This window comes from Coregonus clupeaformis, chromosome 20 (genome assembly GCF_020615455.1).
Source record: "Coregonus clupeaformis isolate EN_2021a chromosome 20, ASM2061545v1, whole genome shotgun sequence".
Lineage (NCBI taxonomy): Eukaryota > Metazoa > Chordata > Actinopteri > Salmoniformes > Salmonidae > Coregonus > Coregonus clupeaformis.
Genome location: NC_059211.1, coordinates 51,791,794 through 51,818,225, shown reverse-complemented (window position 1 = coordinate 51,818,225; position 26,432 = coordinate 51,791,794). Strand labels below are relative to the sequence as shown.

The window sequence follows — 26,432 nt, the reverse complement described above, 5'->3', positions numbered from 1 at the left end:
TTCTAGCTAAAGAAAATCGGAGGGGGAGGTTTCGGGGAGATCTATGAAGCGCTGGACCTGTTGACGCGGGAGAACGTGGCATTAAAGGTGGAGTCGGCCCAGCAGCCCAAACAGGTCCTGAAGATGGAGGTGGCAGTCCTGAAGAAACTGCAGGGTAAGGGCCCACTGCAGCGGCCATTTTGGGCCTTTCTGCAAGTTTTGTCAATGAGCCTGGCAGTGCCACTGCGGCGGCCATTTTGTGTTTACCGTTCTGCTTATTCAATGAGTATGAAGGTGTCTGTGCTGCTCAGCCACTTCCTTTACTTGTCATTCTTACAGTAAATGGCATTCTTTGTTGATGTCACTTGACTTGAACCCAGATTCCACCGCTGACACCATGTGTCAATATACTTTGTGATGTAGTCACAGACAAATATATAAAGTTTCAGTCAGCTACAGTACATAGTCAAGTAAGAACATTTGTCTTTCCTGTGTAAGATAAATATGTGTTACATAAATAATGCTTAAGACTGCACTTATGATTGGTTATAAAATCTGCTATGTCATGCTCATGACAGTCTAGTGAAAAGCGTAACCACCTCTTCTCATGACAGCACAACATAGGTTTTGGGACAGTAGAACCAGGTAAAGTGTTACTGCTTTGGGTGTCCTTTGAGACATCCTGTCAGAGAGTGACGCAAAAGGAAGCAGCATTTCCTCTCACATTGTCATGACCACCCTTAAGCATCCTACAGAGTTAAAAGCTGCAGAGCCATGCAGTCTATATGTAATAATGGGCCGCCAGACTATTGGGACTAGGTGGCTGTGGACTTTGAATAGAGCTTTAGTCCAAGTGGCTAGGGTGAGCTTCAATGGCTCAGCCTGCCTTGCACTAAGCTTATTTAATGGAGCCTTCTCTTCCGCCTGGCCTTATTTAGTGGGTCACCGATGCACTATTTAAGCATATCTGTTTCGCTTTTTGCATTTTGGTGTGCAGCTTGAATTATGGCCCTTGAATCTTTTGCTCGAGGTTCAAGCAAATGTGGAAACAGATGTCTCACTCGCTTACTACACCCATAGTAGCTTCACGGAAGACTGGCTAAGAATAGCTTAGACCTAATGAATCAATAGGTAACCTACTAAACTACTCCACATCCATTGCTCATGTTGTTATTGATTAAGGGGCCTTTGATCTCCTTGAAATTCAGTGTAGGTAAAATGTCTACAAGGCCATTATGACATAGCTGGAGTGAAAAATACTCCACTCATGATAAAAAGGCCTTTATAAATGGTTATACGTACATCGGTAGGAAGTAGAGAGGTCCCAACAATCAAATATTTTACTATTGTGCCCTTAAAGCCAAACATGCATCCTATCAGCACTTTATTGATGCTTGATTGCATGGTCCCAACAGCATTTCCAAAACAGTTAACAAACTAGAGCAAATCTTTTGGCTTAGACTGTGCCTTTCATTCTGCGATAACAGGCCCTCTATATGTTTTTATGTAGATGAACTGTTGTGACTCACAGCATGTTTTTGCATGTTGGGTGGGGCAGCAGTAATGTGTTAAACGTGATGGCGATCACGTGGCACATAGAAGGAGAGCAACTCTCTCCTCCTGGAGTATGCATGTCAATGTGCCAGGGTAACAAGTGACTCACTTTAGCTATGAGTCATCATCACAATATGAGGAAAAAAGTAACCTCGAAAGCTGTCACATGTCAGTCACCGTGTGTGACTGTCACCCAAAGCGACACGTGTGACACATGATCGCTTTACAACATGTACTATGTCTTTGAAGAAGCTAACGTTTGTGTATGTTGATATTGCTATGTACATATTAAAGGAAGACTCTGCAATGTGACATCATCAAACGTAGCGGGGCAGAACAACAAACAAATTCAAATCTGCCAAGACTGCTACTGTTGTCTCTTCCCAGCATGCCCGTATCAGGAGGTGCCAATACTGTTGTTGTTGTAAGCAGGACTGTAAGCAGAACAACACCCTTTGGTGTATGATAATGTCATATTACGGACTCTACCTTTCAAGGAATATCAAACAACCAAAACAATGAGATCAGAATTTTTCAAAAGTCTGAGATTCCAAAATGTTCGGTACTAACTGAGTCACATTAACAGGGTGCTCCATCAAAAGATTAATGGTGCATGATGAATAACAATGATTTATGCTGATCATCCTTAATTGGGATTAACTGTGAAGACCAGGAAACATGGACTGGCCAGCTCATTAATTTGTCCAGTTTTATTTGTCTGGTAATATTTTATCTAAAGTTATCTTTTATAGAATATTTAACACAAGGCCAGGTCCTGGAGAAAGAAAGAAACTCTGAAAAGAACAGTCCTGAGACAGATGTTTTCAGAAGAAAACCTGGAAAGAAAAGATTGCTTTATCCGTTCTTCAGCCATTGAGTGTCAACATGAGTGGTTCTGCTGAATATGCATTGAATTGGATCTTACCTAGACCCTGCCAACACTCTCATCTCCCTGGTGTAACCAATGAAAACCAATCCAATCATCAAGTTGAAGTGATATGGAATATTTTGGCATCTGCGTCTTTGAACTACGATTCTTAAAATATGCCTTCCTTTTTGTTTAGGTAAAAACCATGTGTGCAAGTTTATTGGCTGTGGGAGAAATGACAAATTCAACTACGTGGTCATGCAACTTCAGGTAAGAAGCTGACCTTTGCTTTTTATAAAGATTGACCATCATCCCCCAAAAGCATTCTGTGAGAATCTGACCACACTTCAACAAAAACATGTTTTTCTAAAGAAGTGCAATTGATCAAGCCTGCATAAGGCATTGTGAAATGTGAAGTCTTTGCAAATAGGCCATATTAACTGAATAAATTATTCATAAGCAGCGGTTGGTTAGAGGCTGACAAAGCACATACTGATGAAGGATAATAATGCAAATGTCATATGTCACATGATCCAGCATAGCATTGTCAGCTATGCTAGCAACCAGTACATGTCATTTCACTCCTTCTATAATATGAAAGTATCTTATGGAGAGTCTATGGCTGTCTTAATCCAATCCATTGTCAATTGAGACACAGCCTATAAAGCTGTTATGTCATGGTACTTGGGTGTAAAAATCCATCATGACCAAACTTTTGATACTGTATGACTTATTGACAAGGCTGAAATTAGCTTTGAATACAAAACAACTCTGTGCTGTACAGAATTTACTTCATATGTTGATATGCTGTGATGACTTAGCCAAGCCAATGCCCAAGTTCCAATTAAATTACATTTGATACTTCTTAAATTAATTAAGTTAAATTGGAACTCAGGGTCGTACTCATAAGGCATGAAACGGAAGAAAACATACTGAAACAGGGGCTGACTACCTGGACTAACTGGTCCAATACGAAACGTTAATTTTAGTTTTCCGTTGCAAAATGGTTTAAAACATTACATGCCCTAATAAGGCGGGAAAGTAAGCTGGTACGTTCCAGTACTGAGTCCCTGCAAAATAACTAGGCTAGTGGGGGTACGCCGTGCCGGTAAAACCTGAGCCTATCACAATTAACACAAAATGCCCAAAAACGATAAACTATTACACCATTATTTAACATTACTGCATGTCAGCCGCATGAAAAGTTAGCGAATTGACTTGCAACCGGGTGGTATACGCTCCAAATTGTATTGTGGTTCGACTTACATTTTGCCAAGGAGGAGATGAGCGGTCGAGACAGAGGCGCGCGCGGACAACAGTGGACGAATCAGTTCAGGTGTAGGCCTAATGACAATTGCAGAATGTCATTACAATACATGTACAGTAGGTGTTTTGTAACTGATGTCTCTTTCCATTCAACAAATTGCGGGTGCACAGTGCACTGTTGGTGTTTGGATCCTGGAATTATTTAGTGAGTGGATGAACGTAGCCTACAGGAGCGCCTTTTTTAAGTGATTGTTTGACAATCAGATGAAAACATCATAATTGGTTGTGTTTATGCCGCATTAAAAGGGATAGGCGGTGCGTCCATAAGGCTAGGGGAAGCTTTCCCTAAAGTAAATGTAATTAAATTGCCAAAATGATATAGCCTAATTAGTTTACTCCTGTCTATACAGAAATAAATTAAATCATTCAAAATAGTCTACAAACCAGAAAGCATGATTTGGCCACAGAGGATCATTAGCTTCTTTTTTTTTTAAAGCTGTGGATTGTTTTCAATTGCATAGTCTATAGTTGGATAGGCCCGCAATATGGGCAGCTCGCACGGCAAATAGATGATTATTGAGTTGCGACTGACAGTGAAAAGCAGAGAGACCCAGCCAGGCATATCGCAATATTTAAAAATACAATCTTGTGTTTGTAGTCTAGGTCTGTCTACTCTTCGCGCTGCATTGAACAGTCTTTTCTGCAAACAGTTATTGAGTTATATTATTAGCCTAAATTATGATTATCCAATCTAATCATCACATTAGGAATAGTGGGCTATCTTACATAAGTCTGCAAATGCGAGGATGCATGGAATGCTTTATTATAAAGGTGCATGTTTATGGTGAAAATTAGCTTCCCCAAACTTAAAACCCACGCGCCGCCTATGTTAAAAGGTATTGCATGTTGAAAGTGATATGGCGAATTTATACTAGGTCTAGGCTACTTGGCCCACAGACATCATATATGAAATTAATGGGGATTTTATATGTAATTCTATGATTACAGCTAGGTGCTTGGGTGTCCCGTACCGGTATGAAATAGGGTGAAGTTGCCCCTAAATGCTGATTTTGGGTCAGATTTGTATTTTCCCCACAAAGGTTAAGGTTAGGATTGGGGGAGGGAAGCTGAGCCTAGATCTGGACCTAGAGAGAACTTCACCCCAGAGCGTTGTTTTGTTTTGGGGGGTGGAGCAGGGACGCAATTTGGCGGACCTGAGGAGGAGCCAGCCTCGGGGGACCTTCACCATGAGCACCACGCTCCGCCTGGGGAAACAGATCCTGGAGTCTATAGAGGCCATCCACTCTGTTGGCTTCCTGCATCGAGATATCAAACCGGTACGTATCATACATAACATAACATACAGATGCAGACTTTTTTTGTTGCACGTGTCAAGGAACAGCATGCTAAAGCTTTATGAAGGTTTATCAGTGCTAATTCTAAAATACAATGCTTAAATGCAAATGTATTTCATTTTCGCATTCCAATTTACCAATTTACCATTTAACCATTGCATTTTAGAATTGGCACTGATAACCTTCCATAATGCTGTGGCATGTTGTGCTGTGCCATGACACATGCAAAAAAGTCTGCATCTGTATATCAAAACGGAAATGTGTCTTTTTGCCATCGGTTCGTTTCCTTCCCAATCCCAGACACGCAGCATTGGGTGAGCAGCAGAACAGTGACTCTGGAGCAGGTTAGGGGTTAAGTGCTTTGCTTAAGGGCACAACAGCAATCTGTGGCATCTTACATGGTCCTATAACCAATGTTTCATCAAACAATGCCCCCTTAAGAACCCCTTCTGACTAGCTCTAATGGCACAGTGATGGTTCCTTGGTGTTGCTACAGTAGCTCTTACCAACTGAGCCACACGACCATATATGTAATGCACTGAATAATCATGTATTTTCTCTGCAGTCAAACTTCGCCATGGGAAGGCTGCCTTCGACCTTAAGGAAGTGTTACATGTTAGACTTCGGCCTCGCGCGGCAGTACACCAATACCACTGGAGAAGTCCGCCCTGTAAGTATCCTCTTTTGTTCCTTTGCTTTGGTTTGTCCTACGAAATGTTAGTTTACATTTTAGTCATTTAGCAGACATTCTTATCCTGAGCGACTTATAGGAGCAATTAGGGTTAAGTGCCTTGCTAAAGGGCACATCGACAGAGCCTTTGTCACGAATGCTGATGTGGATGCGGTGGTGGAGTCAAACGCAGGACACAGAGGAATAAGTCAAAACGACTTTACTATAACCTCGAAAGGTACACACCAAATAAACGGCCTCAAAATACACTAGAGGCGAAACAAATACGCAAGTGCGTAAAACCAACACGAAGTGCCAAGGTACCGAACCTATACATCCATGACAAGCGGACAATAACACACAAAATACAAACATAACATAGGGGAACTTATAGGTGACATAATCAATACAGAATACGAAACAGGTGCACTAACTAGACATGACAAAACAAACATCGAAAACATCAAACGGTAGTAGCTAGTACTCCGGGGACGACGAACGCCGAAGCCTGCCCGAGCAAGGAGGAGGAGCAGCCTCGGCGGCATCCGTGACAGCCTTGTCAGCTTGGGGATTTAAACCAGCAACCTTTAAGTTACTGGCCCAACGCTCTAACCATTAGGCTACCTGCCACCCAGTTCAATGTTATTGTGATGTTATTAGAATAATGTCCAGCTCGTGGGTAAGTTCCAGGTCATCTTTATTGCAATGGTGAGGCTTCACAGATTAGTAGGTCTGGGATTCCAGCATCTGGGCCTGTATTTATAAACCATCTCAGAGTAGGAGTGCTGATCTAGAATCAGGTCCCCCTGTCCATTTATTATGATCTAAAAGGCAAACGTGATTCTACCTTAGCATCCTACTCTGAGACTCTTTATGAAATGGTAATACGATATAACCGTGTTCTGCGATGTGCAGCGTGACAGAAATGAAGAAGACCTGGAACGCGCCCAGTGTTCCCCAAATGGTGGGTCAGGATCAATGACGTCACATGACCCACCCTAAAGCATGTAACACACCAAGAATCTCACTGCCGATAGACTGCCGATAGGTACTTATCACAGTAGGAGGCCATTCCTTCTCTTGCTAGAACAAAAGCGGTACCTGCTGCGTGCTGACCCGGTTGCGACGAACCTACCGATTCTACTTGTAGAATCGCAACGCTCGTCAGTGGCAACAACTTGATTTTGAGCCAATCAAAGAGCATGAGAAAAAAGTAGTGCATTTTCTCCGTACATCCACAGAAGAGCCAGTCACACTTCATAGGCTATGGGATGGTAGTTAGCTAAGTGCACAGACGCAATGCACACAACACTAAATACTTCCTCCAAGCTAGCTAACCACTGTAGCTAGTACTGACATATATAATTAAAATCACAATGTATTAGCTAGTTTCCATTAAACAGCTGCCTGTGTTAGCTACCGAGTTAGGGCAGTGTCCTTAGCTATCTAGCTATATTGCGCTAGCTACCGAATATGCTAACATTAGCTAGCTAGCTAAACATTTGGTTATGGGCTGGCACTGGCAGTATGGGATTATGGAGAGTGAATTCAATTGTTTATTCGTCATCTTGCTAGGTAGTTTTTTTTTTTTAATAGCAAGATTAGCGCAGATATATTGGACTCTAGACCATAAGCAATTTTGCACGAATATGCATTGCCAAACAATGCTACATCCCCCTAATGATTTGTAATATTTTAACATGGTTGAGTGGCTGACGACTTCCAAGGTCTTTGCTGCGTGAACACAAAATTGATTGACTGCCTATGCTGTCGGCAGGCAAAAGTTTGATAATCCTACCAGTGTGTCTGAGCTTTAAGATCCTCTTAGCTCCTAGCTCAGGACTGGGTCATGCTCATCAGGCAGCAAACAGAAGAAAACAGACTGAAACAAGGAAGGATTACCTGGATTTGTCCAGTAACAAACACACATTTTCAGTTTGTGTTACAAAACATTTTAAAACGTTTTCCATAATGAACACGACCCATGACTAGGTTGTGGGTTACAATACAGAAGTTTGAGGATCACTGGACTATATTATCATCGTTGGTACTGTTTTGTTTTCATTCAGACACTGGGTTTGGTGCATTGCAGTTCAATTTATTCAAAAGTGAGCTCATTCATTGTACACTGGATAAGATGGAGTCCAATATCTGAATCCTTGTTTTGCTGTTCATTGTTTACATGGGTAGCTGTCCAATATGCCTGGCACTTAGGACCGGTTTCCCGGGCCCAGATTAAACCTATTACCGGACTAAAATGTATGCTCAATGGACAATCGCCATTGAAAGTGCTTTGATGTCCAGGAATAGGCTTAATCTGGGTCTGGGAAGCCTGTTGGTAAGATCAAACAGATGACAGTTAAAATGCATTAGCCAGTGACTGCTTATGACATCGGTTACGTTGCGTTAGCTAATGATAGTACAGTGACATCTTCAAAGTGACATCTTAAAAATGGATGTATCATATTGGTTATATTTGTGCCCAGTCAATGGTTTGGCTAATATACAGTATAATATATACTGTAAGATATGCCACTTAGCAGACACTTTTATTTTTTAGTATGCGATTTCCTGCAGGCTATGGTTATTTTTATCTGCCTTTTAAATTACCCAGAAAACACTTTTTATTTAGAATATCAAAGTCTTATTTAATCATTTGGGTGTGAAGTGAAAGCCTCTAAATCATTTTCATATTGAGTTATTACTGATACATTGAAGTTCATTGAAACGTTCATCCCATTGTCATTCACATCATACACAGTAATCCCTGGCCTTTGTAGTTAGTTTACATGCTAATCAAAGTTTTAGGGGATATGTGACCGGAACTAAGCCGAAGAAAGACTAACCTCCCCCTTTCTCTCTCTCTCCTTCTCTGTCTACCTCACTCTCTCTCCCTTTTCCCTCACTCACTTACCACTCAAATCTCTTTTTTTTTCTCTCTCTCTCTTTTTCTCAGTGTTGCTCTCTATCTACCTCTTTCTCTCTCTCTCACTCTCTCTCACAAACACATTCTCACAAGCAAATGCACACACACACACACCACACACACATACCACGCACACACACCACGCACACACACACCACACACCACACACCACACACCACACACACACACACACACACACACACACCTTCATCCCAGAGAGAGGTATCCAATGTGCTTTCTCTCAGTCTGTGGTGTCTTGTCTTATTTTAGCGCACTCCAAGTATGAGTCGTCCACTCTTACAGTAACCCTCCCCCATTACTCCCCCCTCCCATTCCTCCTCTACCCCCTCCCATTTCTCCTTTCCCATCCCCTCTTATTGACTGCATCTTCTTCCCCCCTTTGATCTTCCCTTTTCTTCTTTTCTCCTCCACTTCCATCCTTTCATTTCCTCTCCTCTCCCAACTTCTCCCTCTCTCCATATATCTCCCTTAATCTCTTCTAGAACTTTCACCTCCTCTCCTTTCTTCTCCCTCATCAATTGCTTATGCATTGGTCCTCCTCTCCCCTGGACTCTTCTCCCCCTTTATCTCTCTCCCTTTTCCTCCCCTCCCCTCCCCTCTTTCCTCTTCTCCTCTCCCCTCCTTTTAACTAGACTCTCTCAAGTAACTTCTATCTTCTCTCCTTTCCCCTCTTTCCTCTTCTTCATTTCTCTCATCCACTCCATTTTTCTTTCGGCTCCTCTCCCTTTCCATCCACTCGTTCCATTTCTCTCCCCTCCTTTTGCCTCCTTTTGCCTCCCATCTCTTAGGCACCGCTCTCCCTTCCCTCTACTTTCCTAATCTCATCTCCTCCATCTCTTTCTTTCTCTCCTCTCATCTCTTTGACTCAGTCACTATCTGCTCGCTCTCCTCTATTTCTCTCTACCCCTCTACACCGTCCCTCCCTCCCTCCCTCCCTCCCTCCCTCCCTCCCTCCCTCCCTCCCTCCCTCCCTCCCTCCCTCCCTCCCTCCCTCCCTCCCTCCCTCCCTCCTCTCCTTTCATATCTCTGGCTCTACCACTCTGTGTCCTCATGCAGCCCCCCCTCTCTCTCTCTCTCTGAGCTCTGTGAGTGCAGAAGCGTGAGATGAATATTTAAGTTGCTTGCATGCGTCAGTGTGCAATGCCCCCAGGCATCGCCTCTCGCTCCCCCCCTCTACCCCCAGCTCTCTGATTTTTTTCTGCTTCTAGCCAGCACAGCTGAGTCAGCTTCAGCTCATTGATTCGTGATGAATGCAAGGCTCTGGCTCCCTCTCTTGCTCTCTCCCTCGCTCTCTCTCTCTCTGTGTTGTTATCCCTCCATTTTTCTCTCCCGTTTGCCTCTCCCTCTTTCTGTCTATCTCTCTCCCTCCCGTTTGCCTCTCCCTCTTTCTGTCTACCTCTCCCCCTCCTGTTTGCCTCTCCCTCTTTCTGTCTACCTCTCTCCCTCCTGTTTGCCTCTCCCTCTTTCTGTCTATCTCTCTCCCTCCTGTTTGCCTCTCCCTCTTTCTGTCTACCTCTCTCCCTCCTGTTTGCCTCTCCCTCTTTCTGTCTACCTCTCTCCCTCCTGTTTGCCTCTCCCTCTTTCTGTCTACCTCTCTCCCTCCTGTTTGCCTCTCCCTCTTTCTGTCTACCTCTCCCCCTCCTGTTTGCCTCTCCCTCTTTCTGTCTACCTCTCTCCCTCCTGTTTGCCTCTCCCTCTTTCTGTCTACCTCTCTCCCTCCTGTTTGCCTCTCCCTCTTTCTGTCTACCTCTCTCCCTCCTGTTTGCCTCTCCCTCTTTCTGTCTACCTCTCTCCCTCCCTGTTTGTCTCTCCATCTCGCTTTATTTATTTCCCCCGCTTCCATGTCTGTCTCTCGTTCTTTACCCCTGCTTTCCTCCCTCTATCTCTCCCTCTCTCATTCCATCTCCCCTCCCTCTCTTTATCTCCCTCTTCCCCCAGTCCCTGGCCATTAGCAGTGTATGCCTCTCTCCTACCCCTAGACAGCCAGGTTTCCAGGGAAGCAAGTGTCAGGGGCCTCTCCAGTCCAAATGACCTTCACCTTGCCACTATGTCAGCCCCTTAGCCATTAGCCATCAAGCATATTTGTTAGCACACAGCCGTTAGCCCCCAGCCAGTAGCCACAAAGCACATTTGATTGCACATAGCCGTTAGCCCCCAGCCATTAGCCACAAAGCATATTTGTTAGCACGCAGCCTTTAGCATCCAGTGCTTGTGCAATGAAGGACCTACCAGCTGCTACATACTGTAGTGTTCTCTCTGCAATGAAGAGGGATCCTCCCTCACTTTCCCTCCCTGATAACTGAATAAATCATTGTGGGTATTAAATGGCAGAGCTATTTTTCCTGTCGTGGCACGCATCAGGCATTTATCAGAAACCTCGTTTTCCATGACTGCTGCTGAAAAGTGGAAAATAAATGTCTCATTATATATTATTTATGTAGAGATTTTGGCATGCAAATGTATTTTCTATAACATGTCTCTGTCCTTTATGCAGTATCTGAGTAGCAGGTTTAGGGGTGTGTTAAATGTTGATGGGTTTTGTAAACTCTTGGGGGGTTTTCATATTCATATATTGACATATTAATATATCAGATGCTGCTGGAAAAAAATGCTTTCAGAGTTAGCTTTATCTTGAGGCATCCTTCAAATGACAAATTACTTTACATATCAGATGACAAAATGTATGGCTTTAACACATTTTTATTCGATTGAAGCTGGTTTACTATCTTGAGTATATAATGCTGCAGGATTAGGCCACATTTCAGGGAGTTCTATGTGTAAACAGATTAAGCCTATTTCTAGACTAAAACGCATTCACTATTCAAAGTGCTTGTTAGTTCAAGACTAGCCCTAATCTGTGTCTGGGAAACCAGCCCTATACGTATTATGTCTATCATGTTTTGGGTGTTGTAACTTGTAATAATCTGTTATTACAAACTATATAACACCATTATATAGGTATTATTAAGGCTGTTTCATGCCTCTTGGATAGGATAACACTCAATCCACTTGCATACCTACAGTAGGTGATAAAATGGGATGCAGTGTTTTGAAACTTGAAAACAGCCAGTTGAAAAAAAGTAAGGTCCCCACTCACCAGCAGTTCCCACAAATCAAACTGAAACGTTTTCTGAATGTGTGATGTTGTAAGCCAGAATGTGATTGTTACAGGAATTTGATACACATTTGCATAATTTGTTTTATTTAAATCAGACAGAATTGTGGCCATTGATGGTGAGCAAGGACATTATTTATTATCAACTCATTAAGTATATATAGTTCTGTTTCTATTACATAAAAGCCTATAGAAAAGGTTATTGCCATTACCATGTGTAATTTGGACCTTAACTGTTTTTTTATGTGATATGTGCCTATTTCTGTTACATATCCTTACATTTATTCATTCCTTTTGTTTCAGTGCTTGCCTTTGTTTTGTTTTTTACAGTTCCTTTGGACATTTGATTTTGAAGTGCATGCTCCAACCCGTTTCTCCATCAGATCCTTACTCCGCCATGGCTGTCACGTGCATGGTGACAGAGTGACGTGAGTGTGGTCACCAAGCTTTCTGTTCTCCTCATAGCAGAGGGGTCACACTAAGGACACCCACTTCTGACCTTTCTGTTATACTCATATCAATGGTTAACCAAGTGGTACTGTTTCTATTGCTAGGACCCCGTTATTGCTGCTTGCAGCTATTTTATATAGCAACAGCTATAAATAGATCTACACTACCGGTCAAAAGTTTTAGAACACGTACTCATTCAAGGGTTCTTCTTTATTTTTACTATTTTCTACATTGTAGAATAATAGTGACGACATCAAAACTGTAATAACAACCTGGAATGCTTTTCCAACAGTCTTGAAGGAGTTCCCACATATGCTGAGCACTTTTTGGCTGCTTTTCCTTCACTGTGCGGTTCAACTCATCCCAAACCATCTCAATTTGGTTGAGGTCGGGGGATTGTGGAGGCCAGGTCATCTGATGCAGCACTCCATCACTCTCCTTCTTGGTAAAATAGCCCTTACACAGCCTGGAGGTGTGTTGGGTCATTGTCCTGTTGAAAAACAAATTATAGTCCCACTAAGCCCAAACCAGATGGGATGGCGTATTACTGCAGAATGCTGTGGTAGCCATGCTGGTTAAGTGTGGCGTGAATTCTAAATCAATCACAGACAGTGTTACCAGCAAAGCAACCCCACACCATAACACCTCCTCCTCCATGCTTTACGGTGGGAAATACACATGCGGAGATCATCCGTTCACCCACACCACGTCTCACAAATACACTGCGGTTGGAACCAAAAATCTCACATTTGGACTGCAGACCAAAGGACACATTTCCACCGGTCTAATGTCCATTGCTTGTGTTTCTTGGCCCAAGGAAGTCTCTTCTTCTTATTGGTGTCCTTTAGTAGTGGTTTCTTTCCAGCAATTCGACCATGAAGGCCTGATTCACAGTCTCCTCTGAACAGTTGATGTTGAGATGTATCTGTTACTTGAACTCTGTGAAGCATTTATTTGGGCTGCAATTTCTAAGGCTGGTAGCTCTAATGAACTTATCCTCTGCAGCAGAGGTAACTCTGGGTCTTCCATTCCTGTAGCGGTCCTCATGAGAACCAGTTTCATCATAGCTTTTGCGACTGCACTTGAAGAAACTTTCTTGAAATGTTCCGTATTGACTGACCTTCATGTCTTAAAGTAATGATGGATTGTCATTTCTCTTTGCTTATTTGAGCTGTTCTTGCCATAATATGGACTTGATCTTTTACCAAATAGGGCTATCTTTTGTATAAACCCTTGAATGAGTAGGTATTCTAAAACTTTTGACCGATAGTGTATCTACATAGCAATATTATTAGAGCCATATTCGGATGTGAGACATTTGTACATTATTGCTCGCTCTCTCTCTAACTTACACTTAGATATTCTGTTTCTTTTAGGTTTTAGCTATGTGTCAGAGTAGGGCCCTGAACCTCAATCAGGGCCCTATTCTGATGCATACGCAGTTGAAAAGCAACAGAAACTTGAAAGCAACAGAATATCTAAGCGTAAATTAGAGCAATGTGGAAGTTTCTCACGTTTCTGACCGTCTCTAACAGCCACATGTCTGCATACAGTTGAAGTCGGAAGTTTACATACACTTAGGTTGGAGTCATTAAAACTCATTTTTCAACCACTCCACAAATGTCTTGTTAACAGACTATAGTTTTGGCAAGTCGGTTAGGACATCTACTTTGTACAATTTTTCCAACAATTATTTACAGACAGATTATTTCACTTATAATTTACTGTATCACAATTCCAGTGGGTCAGAAGTTTACATACACTACATTGACTGTGCCTTTAAACAGCTTGGACAATTCCAGAAAATTATGTCATGGCTTTAGAAGCTTCTGATAGGCTAATTGACATCATTTGTGTCAATTGGAGATGTACCTGTGGATGTATTTCAAGGCCTACCTTCAAACTCAGTGCCTCTTTGCTCGTCATCATGGAAAATCAAAATAAATCAGCCAAGACCTCAGAAAAAAAATTGTCGACCTCCACAAGTCTTGTTCATCCTTGGGAGCAATTTCCAAATGCCTGAAGGTACCACGTTCATCTGTACAAACAATAGTACGCAAGTATAAACACCATGGGACCACGCAGCCGTCATACCGCTCAGGAAGGAGACGTGTTCTGTCTCCTAGAGATGAATGCACTTTGGTGCGAAAAGTGCAAATCAATCCCAGAACAACAGCAAAGGACCTTGTGAAGATGCTGGAGGAAACAGGTACAAAAGTATCTATATCCACAGTAAAACGAGTCCTATATCGACATAACCTGAAAGGCCGCTCAGCAAGGAAGAAGCCATTGCTACAAAACCTCCATAAAAAAGCCAGACTACAGTTTGCAGCTGCACATGGGGACAAAGATCGTACTTTTTGGAGAAATGTCCTCTGGTCTGATGAAACAAAAATAGAACTGTTTGGCCATAATGACCATCATTATGTTTGGAGAAAAAAGGGGGGCCTTGCAAGCTGAAGAACACCATCTACGTAACATTGCAAAAATCAGAAATTTTCTGTCCAAAAATGATGCAGAAAAATTAATCCATGCATTTGTTACTTCTAGGTTAGACTACTGCAATGCTCTATTTTCCGGCTACCCGGATAAAGCACTAAATAAACTTCAGTTAGTGCTAAATACGGCTGCTAGAATCCTGACTAGAACCAAGAAATTTGATCATATTACTCCAGTGCTAGCTTCCCTACACTGGCTTCCTGTTAAGGCAAGGGCTGATTTCAAGGTTTTACTATTAACCTATAAAGCGTTACATGGGCTTGCTCCTACCTATCTTTCCGAGTTGGTCCTGCCGTACATACCAATACGTACGCTACGGTCACAAGACGCAGGCCTCCTAATTGTCCCTAGAATTTCTAAGCAAACAGCGGGAGGCAGGGCTTTCTCCTATAGATCTCCATTTTTATGGAACAGTCTGCCTACCCATGTGAGAGACGCAGACTCGGTCTCAACCTTTAATTCTTTACTGAAGACTTATCTCTTCAGTAGGTCATATGATTGAGTGTAGTCTGGCCCAGGAGTGTGAAGGTGAACGGAAAGGCTCTGGAGCAACGAACAGCCCTTGCTGTCTCTGCCGGGCCGGTTCCCCTCTCCACTGGGGTTCTCTGCCTCTAACCCTGTTGCAGGGGCTGAGTCACTGGCTTGCTGGTGCTCTTTCATGCCGTCCCTGGGAGGGGTGCGTCACTTGAGTGGGTTGAGTTACTGACGTGATCTTCCTGTCTGGGTTGGCGCCCCCCTTGGTTTGTGCTGTGGTGGAGACCTCTGTGGGCTATACTCGGCCTTGTCTCAGGATTGTAAGTTGGTGGTTGAGGATATCCCTCTAGTGGTGCGGGGGCTGTGCTTTGGCAGAGTGGGTGGGGTTATATCCTTCCTGTTTGGCCCTGTCCGGGGTTTCTTCGGATGGGGCCACAGTGTCTCCGGACCGCTCCTGTCTCAGCCTCCAGTATTTATGCTGCAGTAGTTTATGTGTCGGGGGGCTGGGGTTAGTTGGTTATACCTGGAGTACTTCTCCTGTCTTATCCAGTGTCCTGTGTGAATTTAAGTATGCTCTCTCTAATTCTCTCGTTCTCTCTTTCTCTCTGAGAACCTGAGCCCTAGGACCATACGTCAGGACTACCGGGCATGATGACACCTTGCTGTCCCCAGTCCGCCTGGCCTTGCTGCTATTCCAGTTTCAACTGTTCTGCCTGCGGTTCACGAAACCCCTACCTGTCCCAGACCTGCTGTTTTCAACTCTTAATGATCGGCTATGAAAAGCCAACTGAGAGACCTGAGCACCTAGGACCATACGTCGGGACTACCGGCCGTGGTGACTCCTTGCTGTCCCCAGTCCGCCTGGCCTTGCTGCTATTCCAGTTTCAACTGTTCTGCCTGCGGTTATGGAACCCCCTACCTGTCCCAGACCTGCTGTTTTCAACTCTTAATGATCGGCTATGAAAAGCCAACTGAGATTTATTCCTGATTATTATTTGACCATGCTTGTCACTTATGAACATTTTTGAACATCTTGGCATGGTTCTGTTATAATCTTCACCCGGCACAGCCAGAAGAGGACTGGCCACCCCTCATAGCCTGGTTCCTCTCTAGGTTTCTTCCTAGGTTTTCGCCTTTCTAGGGAGTTTTTCCTAGCCACCGTGCTTCTACACCTGCATTACTAGCTGTTTGGGGTTTTAGGCTGGGTTTCTGTACAGCACTTCGAGATATTAGCTGATGTAAGAAGGGCTATATAAAATAAAATTGATTGATTGATCCCAACCGTGAAGCACGGAGGTGGCAGCATCATGCTGTGGGGGTGCTTTGCTGCAGGAGAGACTGGTGCACTTCACAAAATAGATGGCATCATGAGGAAGGAAAATTATGTGGATATGTTGAAGCAACATCTCAAGACATCAGTCAGGAAGTTAAAGCTTGGTCGCAAATGGATCTTCAAAATGGACAATGACCCCAAGCATACTTCCAAAGTTGTGGCAAAAGGGCTTAAGGACAACAAAGTCAAGGTATTGGAGTTGCCATCACAAAGCCCGATAGAAAATGTGTGGGCAGAACTGAAAAAGCGTGTGCGAGCAAGGAGGCCTACAAACCTGACTCAGTTACACCAGCTCTGTCAGGAAGAATGGGCCAGAATTCACCCAACGAATTGTGGGAAGCTTGTGGAAGGCTACCCAAAATATTTGACCCAAGATAAACAATTTAAAGGCAATGCTACCAAATACTAATTGATTGTATGTAAACTTCTGACCCACTGGGAATGTGATGAAATAAACAAAAGCTGAAATAAATCATTCTCTCTACTATTATTCTGACATTTCACATTCTTAAAATAAAGTGGTGATCCTAACTGACTTAAGACAGGGAATTTTTACTAGGATTAAATGTCAGGAATTGTGAAAAACTGAGTTTAAATGTATTTGGCTAAGGTGTATGTAAATTTCCGACTTCAACTGTACATACAGTATGTCAACTGACATACTGTATAAGCAATGACATGAATCACAAGGTACTTACACACAGTGAGCTGCACACTCTAATTGAGTCTGAAGCAGCTTCTCCTTGTCGCCGAAGAAGCATTTAGTTAATTGCTTGTTTAGGACAGAGTGAATCGGCATTCGGCCTCCTCTCTGTAATAACCAGCTGAGAGCACAGGTGGTGTTATTGTTGACAATAACGGGGAATCCCTCCCAAATAGTGCCACTCGGGATGCAGCCCCAGTGTCTACCTCAGAGGGCTCAGTACTCAGTGTTCAAGAAACGACCGTGGGACTCGACCGTGAGCGTTCAATTTGCTCCCCCCGGAGCTAAGGTCATAGCGCCAGCAAACAACGAGGGTAATGTGAGAACGAACGGCATGTACTGCGCCACTGATGCTACCACCCCAAGCCAAACACACAAGAGATTGAGTTACTAAACTAAGCTAGAGGGGCGCAATTCTATTTTGATGTTTTCAGATTGTCAGTTCAGGAAATGAATCGACATTCAGGAAAAAGTTCTAAGGAAAAAATGAGTTATTGAATTATTATTTATATTGACTGGATTAAAATGGAATTTAGCTCAATTACAGCATAATACCATTATGGTTTTACCCAAGTCTCTTATTGAGCCGAACACACTCAGACATGCATTCATGAGCTTTTAGTAGGATTAGTGTACGGAAGCCTGGTGTGACCCCTCACTTATGTTTCTGTGTACTTTATTATTTATTATATATATATATATTTTTTTTTACAATTTAGATTCACTGTGTTTACAACAAGCATCCATAACTCCTCTACGGCACTAAATGGTGGCAACAAAAGCATTAATATTACCTATATTTGACTTCGGCATCTTATGGCGAATGTCAGATCGAATTTGCAAGATCAAATTTAGCATGTTCGATGATGTGCTTTTGGGTCTTAAAATGACTTTTATTGCATGTATCCTCTATGTAGCTGTTGTGTCATGTTTGTTTGGCGCTAATGGCTGTGGAATGAATGCTAGTGTAGTGTAAATGTAAATCGTTACCAGTGAAATATTTTGTTCCATTTGTTTTACTTATTATTTACTTCCCATTTAAGTAAAATACAAAAAAGTGTTTTAGTGTTTCTTAGATCGGAGAGTGAACAGTAGCGATAAACCATTGAAGGAAGATGTGTTAGAATTGTTATTTTTCCAAGATGTTGAAGTATGTGCATCTTGATATTAGTCCGTCACTAATACTGTTCCCTTTTGTTTCCTTTCAGCCGAGAACTGTCGCAGGGTTTCGAGGAACTGTCCGATATGCCTCAGTCAACGCACATAAAAACAAAGTAAACAACAATGTTCATGTTGTCAAAATGATATGCTGGAAAATGTATTCTGCCAAATCTGCTCTTTGAAATAAACGTATAACTTGTTTATTGTGTTGTTGTACTGTCAAATGGTGGCGGGCAATCATAGAATAAGGAATTACAATACATACCCCATCTAGTAATTTAATAGGACCTCTATGGGGGCAACCGTAGGTTTGGCACTATTAAGGGTATACTGTACTAATTGAAACGAAATAGCATGGAGGACGATATCATTCATAATCTAAATTTTTATTTTTTCTCTCCCCAGGAAATGGGCCGCCATGATGACCTTTGGTCTTTATTTTACATGTTGGTGGAATTTGCAGTTGGACAGCTACCATGGCGGAAAATCAAGGACAAGGTAGAGTCACTTTGCTCGTCCACGACAGACCAACTGTATTTCTAGCAAATCGTTAAAGTCAAATAATCAAATAATACGCAAGCTGAACAAAAAACTAGCCTTTTTAGATCTTCTTTTCTTTCAACTCTTGACAATGTTAGTAACAATTAAACATTTAATTTAGTAGGTATTTCATTTTTAATATGAGTAGCGCCTCGGAATCAGATAGAAATAAATGCATGTGGCATATCATTTGGTACGCCTCTCGATTCTTTGTATGAAATTGTGCAAACTCAGAATATCACAGTGTGTGTTGGCTCCGTCGAAGTGGCATATAGGATGGTCTAATTTGCCCCTACACCCTTGATCATTTTCACTCCATCAGCTTTCGGACACTTGTGCATATGGGCAATGGGCAAATGGAAGAGGAAGGGACTGGTTTGGTTTCAGCCACTGAATTACAATGAAATAAAGTAAAACAAATATACAATGTTTTATTCTGTTTTGCGCAGGAGCAAGTTGGGCAGATAAAAGAGCGATATGACCATAGGATGCTGCTGAAACACATGCCTTCAGAGTTCCATATCTTCCTCGACCATGTATTGGGCCTTGACTACTACACCAAGCCGGATTATCAGGTACTTTCACAGTATAGAGAATAAGGAAAGTACTTTGAAAGTGTTTTGAAATAATCCCACAAACGTCTATTTTTTGACTGGCCACCATCTCACTATTGCGGGGATTTTTTTGTATGCTCATAGAAACTGATATGTTGACTTCATCAATGCTTCCTAGTTCTCCCTATGCTATTTCCAATAACATTTTAGTCATTTAGCAGACGCTCTTATCCAGAGCGACTTACAGTTACTGAGTGCATACATTTGTTTTCATACTGGCCCCCCGTGGGAATCGAACCCACAACCCTGGCGTTGCAAACGCCATGCTCTACCAACTGAGCTACACGGGAATAACAAAATTGCATCTAAAATGACACCTTATTTCTTATATACTGCACTTCTTTGACCAGAGAGGAAATAGGGTGCCAGTTGGACGCAACCAGAGTCTAATTTGGAGTTGTTTTCTATCTGCTGGTCTGGTCAAGGGAATAGGGTGTATTTAAGGATTAGGGTGCCATTTGGGATGAAACCTAAGTCTGATTTCCTTTATTTCCCAGCTGCTGATGTCGGTGTTTGAGAACAGCATGAAGGAGCGCATCATTACAGAAAATGAGCCGTTTGATTGGGAGAAAGGAGGGACAGACTCCACACAGTCAACCAGCGCCTCCACCAAACCACAGCACAACACACGGCCCACCGTCGCCATGGTGGGGTAAGGAGCCTGATATATTTACCATTAGCATTAAAAGGAGAGTCCACAATATTACATGATCATACACTGCAGGGCGACTTTATGCTTGCAATTTATTTAACACTAGAACCGCTGGGCCTCGAGGGAACCCCCTTCAAGCTAATGAGCAGTCATTCTGACTGCAACACTCTAACAGTGAAATTAATACATTTCATATACAGTGGGGGAAAAAAGTATTTTGTCAGCCACCAATTGTGCAAGTTCTCCCACTTAAAGAGATGAGAGAGGCCTGTAATTTTCATCATAGGTACACGCCAATTATGACAGACAAAATGAGAAAAAAAAATCCAGAAAATCACATTGTAGGATTTTTTATGAATTTATTTGCAAATTATGGTGGAAAAAAAGTATTTGGTCAATAACAAAAGTTTCTCAATACTTTGTTATATACCCTTTGTTGGCAATGACACAGGTCAAACGTTTTCTGTAAGTCTTCACAAGGTTTTCACACACTGTTGCTGGTATTTTGGCCCATTCCTCCATGCAGATCTCCTCTAGAGCAGTGATGTTTTGGGGCTGTCGCTGGGCAACACAGACTTTCAACTCCCTCCAAAGATTTTCTATGGGGTTGAGATCTGGAGACTGGCTAGGCCACTCCAGGACCTTGAAATGCTTCTTATGAAGCTACTCTTTCGTTGCCCGGGCGGTGTGTTTGGAATCATTGTCATGCTGAAAGACCCAGCCACGTTTCATCTTCAATGCCCTTGCTGATGGAAGTTTTCACTCAAAATCTCACGATACATGGCCCCATTCATTCTTTCCTTTACACGGATAAGTCGTCCTGGTCCCTTTGCAGAAAAACAGCCCCAAAGCATGATGTTTCCACCCCCATGCTTCACAGTAGGTATGGTGTTCTTTGGATGCAACTCAGCATTCTTTGTCCTCCAAACACGACGAGTTGAGTTTTGACCAAAAAGTTATATTTTGGTTTCATCTGACCATATGACATTCTCCCAATCCTCTTCTGGATCATCCAAATGCACTCTAGCAAACTTCAGACGGGCCTGGACATGTACTGGCTTAAGCAGGGGGACACGTCTGGCACTGCAGGATTTGAGTCCCTGGCGGCGTAGTGTGTTACTGATGGTAGGCTTTGTTACTTTGGTCCCAGCTCTCTGCAGGTCATTCACTAGGTCCCCCCGTGTGGTTCTGGGATTTTTGCTCACCGTTCTTGTGATCATTTTGACCCCACGGGGTGAGATCTTGCGTGGAGCCCCAGATCGAGGGAGATTATCAGTGGTCTTGTATGTCTTCCATTTCCTAATAATTGCTCCCACAGTTGATTTCTTCAAACCAAGCTGCTTACCTATTGCAGATTCAGTCTTCCCAGCCTGGTGCAGGTCTACAATTTTGTTTCTGGTGTCATTTGACAGCTCTTTGGTCTTGGCCATAGTGGAGTTTGGAGTCTGACTGTTTGAGGTTGTGGACAGGTGTATTTTATACTGATAACAAGTTCAAACAGGTGCCATTAATACAGGTAATGAGTGGAGGACAGAGGAGCCTCTTAAAGAAGAAGTTACAGGTCTGTGAGAGCCAGAAATCTTGCTTGTTTGTAGGTGACCAAATACTTATTTTCCACCATAATTTGCAAATAAATTCATTAAAAATCCTACAATGTGATTTTCTGGAAAAAAAATTCTCAATTTGTCTGTCATAGTTGACGTGTACCTATGATGAAAATTACAGGCCTCTCTCATCTTTTTAAGTGGGAGAACTTGCACAATTGGTGGCTGACTAAATACTTTTTTTCCCCACTGTATGATATGGCAAAAATTATAATTTGGTTGTGTTTATCAAAATAAATAAATAAATCTAATAACACAATAGCTTTTTCATAAGTTTTGGTCAGCAAGACACGGTCAAATGATGAAAACATCAGTAGCCTAAACATCATTATTGTCACGATCGTTGAGAGACGGGTCAGACCAAGGTGCAGCGTGGTATGCGAACATGTTTATTAAACTCAATAAACATAAAAACAAACCAATGTAATGTGAAGTCCAAGGCTATACACAATACAAGCCTAACACAGGAACAAGATCCCACAAACATAGTAGGCAACTGGGCTACCTAAGTATGATCCCCAATCAGAGACAACGAGCGACAGTTGTCTCTGATTGGGAATCACACCCGGCCAAACATAGAAATACAATACCTAGAATGTAAACATAGAAATAATAACATAGAACTTCCACACCCTGACTCAACTAACAAGAGTTCTATACGTCAGGGCGTGACAGTACCCCCCCCCCCAAAAGGTGCAGACTCCGACCGCACAAACCTGACATAACAGGGTAGGGTCCGGGTGGGCATTCTGCCTCGGAGGCGGATCCGGCTCCGGGCATGACGACCTCTTCCTCTCAGCCTCCCCATTGTGCCCCTGGTCTGGTCTGGACCTCGGCGCGATGCTTCCCCTCTCCTTCCTCCCACGATGCACCAAGCCCTGTCTGGACCCTGGTGCGGGAGACCCCGAACCTGGAGAGGGGCTGACGTCTGGGTCTGGACTGGAGCCGCTGACCGGAGCTGAACTTGACCCCGGTGGAGCGGACTGTTCTGGCTCCGGAGTGGAACCGCTGACCGGAGCTGGACTAGAAACCGGTGGAGCGGACTACTCTGGTTCCGGAATGGATCCGCTGACCGGGGCTGGATTGGGCACCGGTGGAGCGGACTGCTCTGGCTCCGGAGTGGAGCAGCTGACCGGTGCTGGACCAGGCACCGGTGGAACGGTTACGGGCCGTGCCGGACTGGGAACACGCACCACTGGCTTGGTGCGAGGAGCAGGCACGGGCCGGGCCGGACTGGGAACACGCACCACTGGTCTGGTGCGAGGAGCAGGAACGGGCCGGGCCGGACTGGGGACGCGCACCACTAGTCTGGTGCAAGGAGCAGGCACGGGCCGGGCCGGACTGGGAACACGCACCACTGGCTTGGTGCGGGGAGCAGGTACGGGGCGTACCGGGCTGGCGACATGCACCACTGGTTTGGTGCGAGGAGCAGGGACGGGCCGTACTGGACTGGGAACGCGCACCACTGGTTTGGTGCGAGGAGCAGGGACGGGCCGTACTGGACTGGGAACGCGCACCACTGGTTTGGTGCGGGGAGCAGGTACGGGGCGTACCGGGCTGGCGACACGCACCACTGGTTTGGTGCGAGGAGCAGGGACGGGCCGTACTGGACTGGGAACACGCACCACTGGCTTGGTGCGGGGAGCAGGTACGGGGCGTACCGGGCTGGCGACAAGCACCACTGGTTTGGTGCGAGGAGCAGGAACGGGCCGTACTGGACTGGGAACACGCACCACTGGCTTGGTGCGTGGAGCAGGAACGGGCCTGGGCCGGACTGGGAACACGCACCACTGGCTTGGTGCGGGGAGCAGGTACGGGGCGTACCGGACTGGATACACACACAACTGGTTTGGTGCAGGGAGCAGGCACGGGCCGTACCGGACTGGGAACACGCACCACTGGCTTGGTGCGAGGAGCAGGCACGAGGCGTACTGGACTGGGAACCGGCGCTGGAGGTCTACGACTGTACCAGTCCTTTACTCTCCGCGCCCAGTCCTCCTCCAGTGAGGACTCCTCCCTGAGCCCCCACGAGTGCAGTGGTCGGGGCTCTTCTCTATCGATTCCCGACCACCCTTTTAGCCCCCCCCCCAAAAAAAAAAATGTGGGGGGCTGTCTCGCGGGCTTCCTCCTCGGCCGACGCCTTCTGTGTTCCTCTCCTGCCTGGGACTCCTCCTTCGCCCAGGGTCCTTTTCCTGCCAAAATCTCCTCCCATGTCCAAAAACTCTTCCCCACCTGTGTCCAGGGTGTCTGCTGCTCCTGGGCACGCTGCTTGGTCCGTTTTTGGTGGGATCTTCTGTCACGATCGTTGAGAGACGGGTCAGACCAAGGTGCAGCGTGGTATGCGAACATGTTTATTAAACTCAATAAACATAAAAACAAACCAACGTAACGTGAAGTCCAAGGCTATACACAATACAAGCCTAACACAGGAACAAGATCCCACAAACATAGTAGGCAACTGGGCTACCTAAGTATGAACCCCAATCAGAGACAACGAGCGACAGCTGTCTCTGATTGGGAATCACACCCGGCCAAACATAGAAATACAATACCTAGAATGTAAATATATAAATAATAACATAGAACTTCCACACCCTGACTCAACTAACGAGAGTTCTATACGTCAGGGCGTGACAATTATAAACACCAAGTGTACTTGATAAATAGTGAAAATCTGCACAAAAGTAATAATGGCATTGTAATGAACATAAGTGTCGATATGACAGCAGTAAGAAATTGTCAATTACCAATATGTCAGATACCATGGCGAATTTGTTTCCAGGCATCGCATTCTAGTTTCTTTATCATCAAAACGGATGTAACGCATGATTTCTCTGAAGCAATTCCATGGGGCGTAAACATGGGTGGGCCTGGGTGGACACAGGCCCACCCACTGGGGTGCCAGGCCCTGCCAAGCCCACCTAATCAGATTGAGCAAAAACAAAAAGGAGTATTATAAAAAAAAATACTCCTCAGCACCCACCCCTGCCCATCCAAATTTCAGCAGGCCCACCCACCAGCGAATTTCTGGCTACGCCCCTAGGGCCTGATCTCTCAGTGATGACATTTTGTGGTGATAATCAGCCTGTAGCATTGTCACTGGCTTGTTGTATCCAAACGGTGCCGTTCCTTCCTCTCTCCTGTCTCACGTTTCATTTAATGGTGGCGCGGGAACCTGCTGAGTGCGCATCGTTCTAGCTTTTTTGCACTTAGGCCTCGGAGGTGTAGCTTCACGCTGAGGCTAAGAATCTGAAGAATAATTTGAAATGTCATAATACATTTCTTCCCCACCATCTGAGTCATTTTCATTCAGATCTAGTAGCAGTGCTTACGCAGCATGTGCATCCATTCGTCTTAGTCTTCTTGCCATTGTAAATTACGCACGCTCTCACTGTGTACTCCAAGTAGGCCAGAGTAGACTGATGAGACTGCTTGGATTTGGTGGACTGATATAGGGTACATACCATTTTCAGATTATAATTAGAATATACCATTACAATAGAATGGCCCGCCCTGTTCTTCATTCACAATTGGTAATTACATAATTATGCATAGTTCACTTCCCTTCACTCATCAACTCACCCATTCTCCCCCTTTCTCCCTATCATAATTTACCTAATTTATTTAATCTGATGGTATAAGTGTGAAATTAGTTTTGGTATAGTTTAGGTTCAATTTCGAGACAGTTATCGGGGTGATTATCAACTGGGCACGCCACCTTCCACTGTCGGGAGAAGGAGGGGCAACAGGGAAAACCATTCAAAAAATGTGATGCCCTCGTAAAACGGGTTATAACTCCAGTTCTGTTTGTGATATTAACATTCTAACAACGGCAGTGTGTTATATATACTTATTTAGGACAAGTGAAGGACGGAGGGGGGCATGGCTTTAAAAATGGCAGCGTAATAAAAAAAGTATATTAATCAGCAGTCAAAATTACTGCTTTAGCAGTTCTAGTGTTAACAGGGACAGTGCCCATTAATCAACATTTCAGTGTTCACATCAATGTAAATGTGCCAGCTGAATTGCCCTCCCTTGAGGCGTGCCCATGTGAATCTGCCAATAGAGGCAGTCTTGGCAGATTCACATTTTGTAGTTGTTGATTTTTGTAAGCAGAACATTTCCCCATTGTGTATGAAGATGTCATATTTCTGCGTCTTCCTTTAATCCTAGAGTCTTTTTCACCAGTTGGCTGTCTTTGACCCTTGACATTTACAGTATCAATACACAAGGGATTGGTACAATATATTAGATCCTGAATGTTCCACAACGTTATAAAATAGGGTGCAGTCACAGTGCTCTATTTTTAATCTCAGTCTTTTATACATCTTTCGTGGGAGCTATTGTTTGACTCACTCACCCAAATGTATCCTTTTGAAGTTATCTCTCGCTCGCTCTCTCTCTCTCTCTGATGACTGTCTTGTTTGAAGCTCTTTACTGTTCAGCCCGCCTAGACACACACACACTTTCAGACACACACACACACACTACACACAGCTGCATGACTTCCCTGCGAACACAACATCCTTATCTCTGGAGACATCATTAGTGCCCATAGGCCTCTGGTCAAAAGTAGTGCACTATGTAAGGAATAGGGCAAATGAACAGAGAGCGATAACAGATTTTGTGTCCATCAGTATTGCTGTCA

General features: G+C 43.9%; 1 protein-coding gene across 3 annotated transcripts in view; it reads left to right on the top strand.

The window, feature by feature from the left end:
• ttbk1a (tau tubulin kinase 1a) overlaps window positions 1–26,432 on the top strand; it is a 67,061-nt gene that overhangs the window by 8,613 nt on the left and 32,016 nt on the right. Inside the window, exons 3-10 of one of the 3 annotated variants that reach the window (XM_045205563.1) lie at window positions 7–154; window positions 2,598–2,671; window positions 4,864–5,004; window positions 5,588–5,692; window positions 18,422–18,487; window positions 18,780–18,872; window positions 19,364–19,489; window positions 20,026–20,180. In XM_045205563.1, coding sequence (XP_045061498.1) covers window positions 7–154; window positions 2,598–2,671; window positions 4,864–5,004; window positions 5,588–5,692; window positions 18,422–18,487; window positions 18,780–18,872; window positions 19,364–19,489; window positions 20,026–20,180 — 908 coding nt within the window. Of the gene's footprint in view, window positions 1–6; window positions 155–2,597; window positions 2,672–4,851; window positions 5,005–5,587; window positions 5,693–18,421; window positions 18,488–18,779; window positions 18,873–19,363; window positions 19,490–20,025; window positions 20,181–26,432 lie in introns of all 3 variants that reach the window. The other 2 variants (XM_045205562.1, XM_045205561.1) reach the window with 2 other exon arrangements.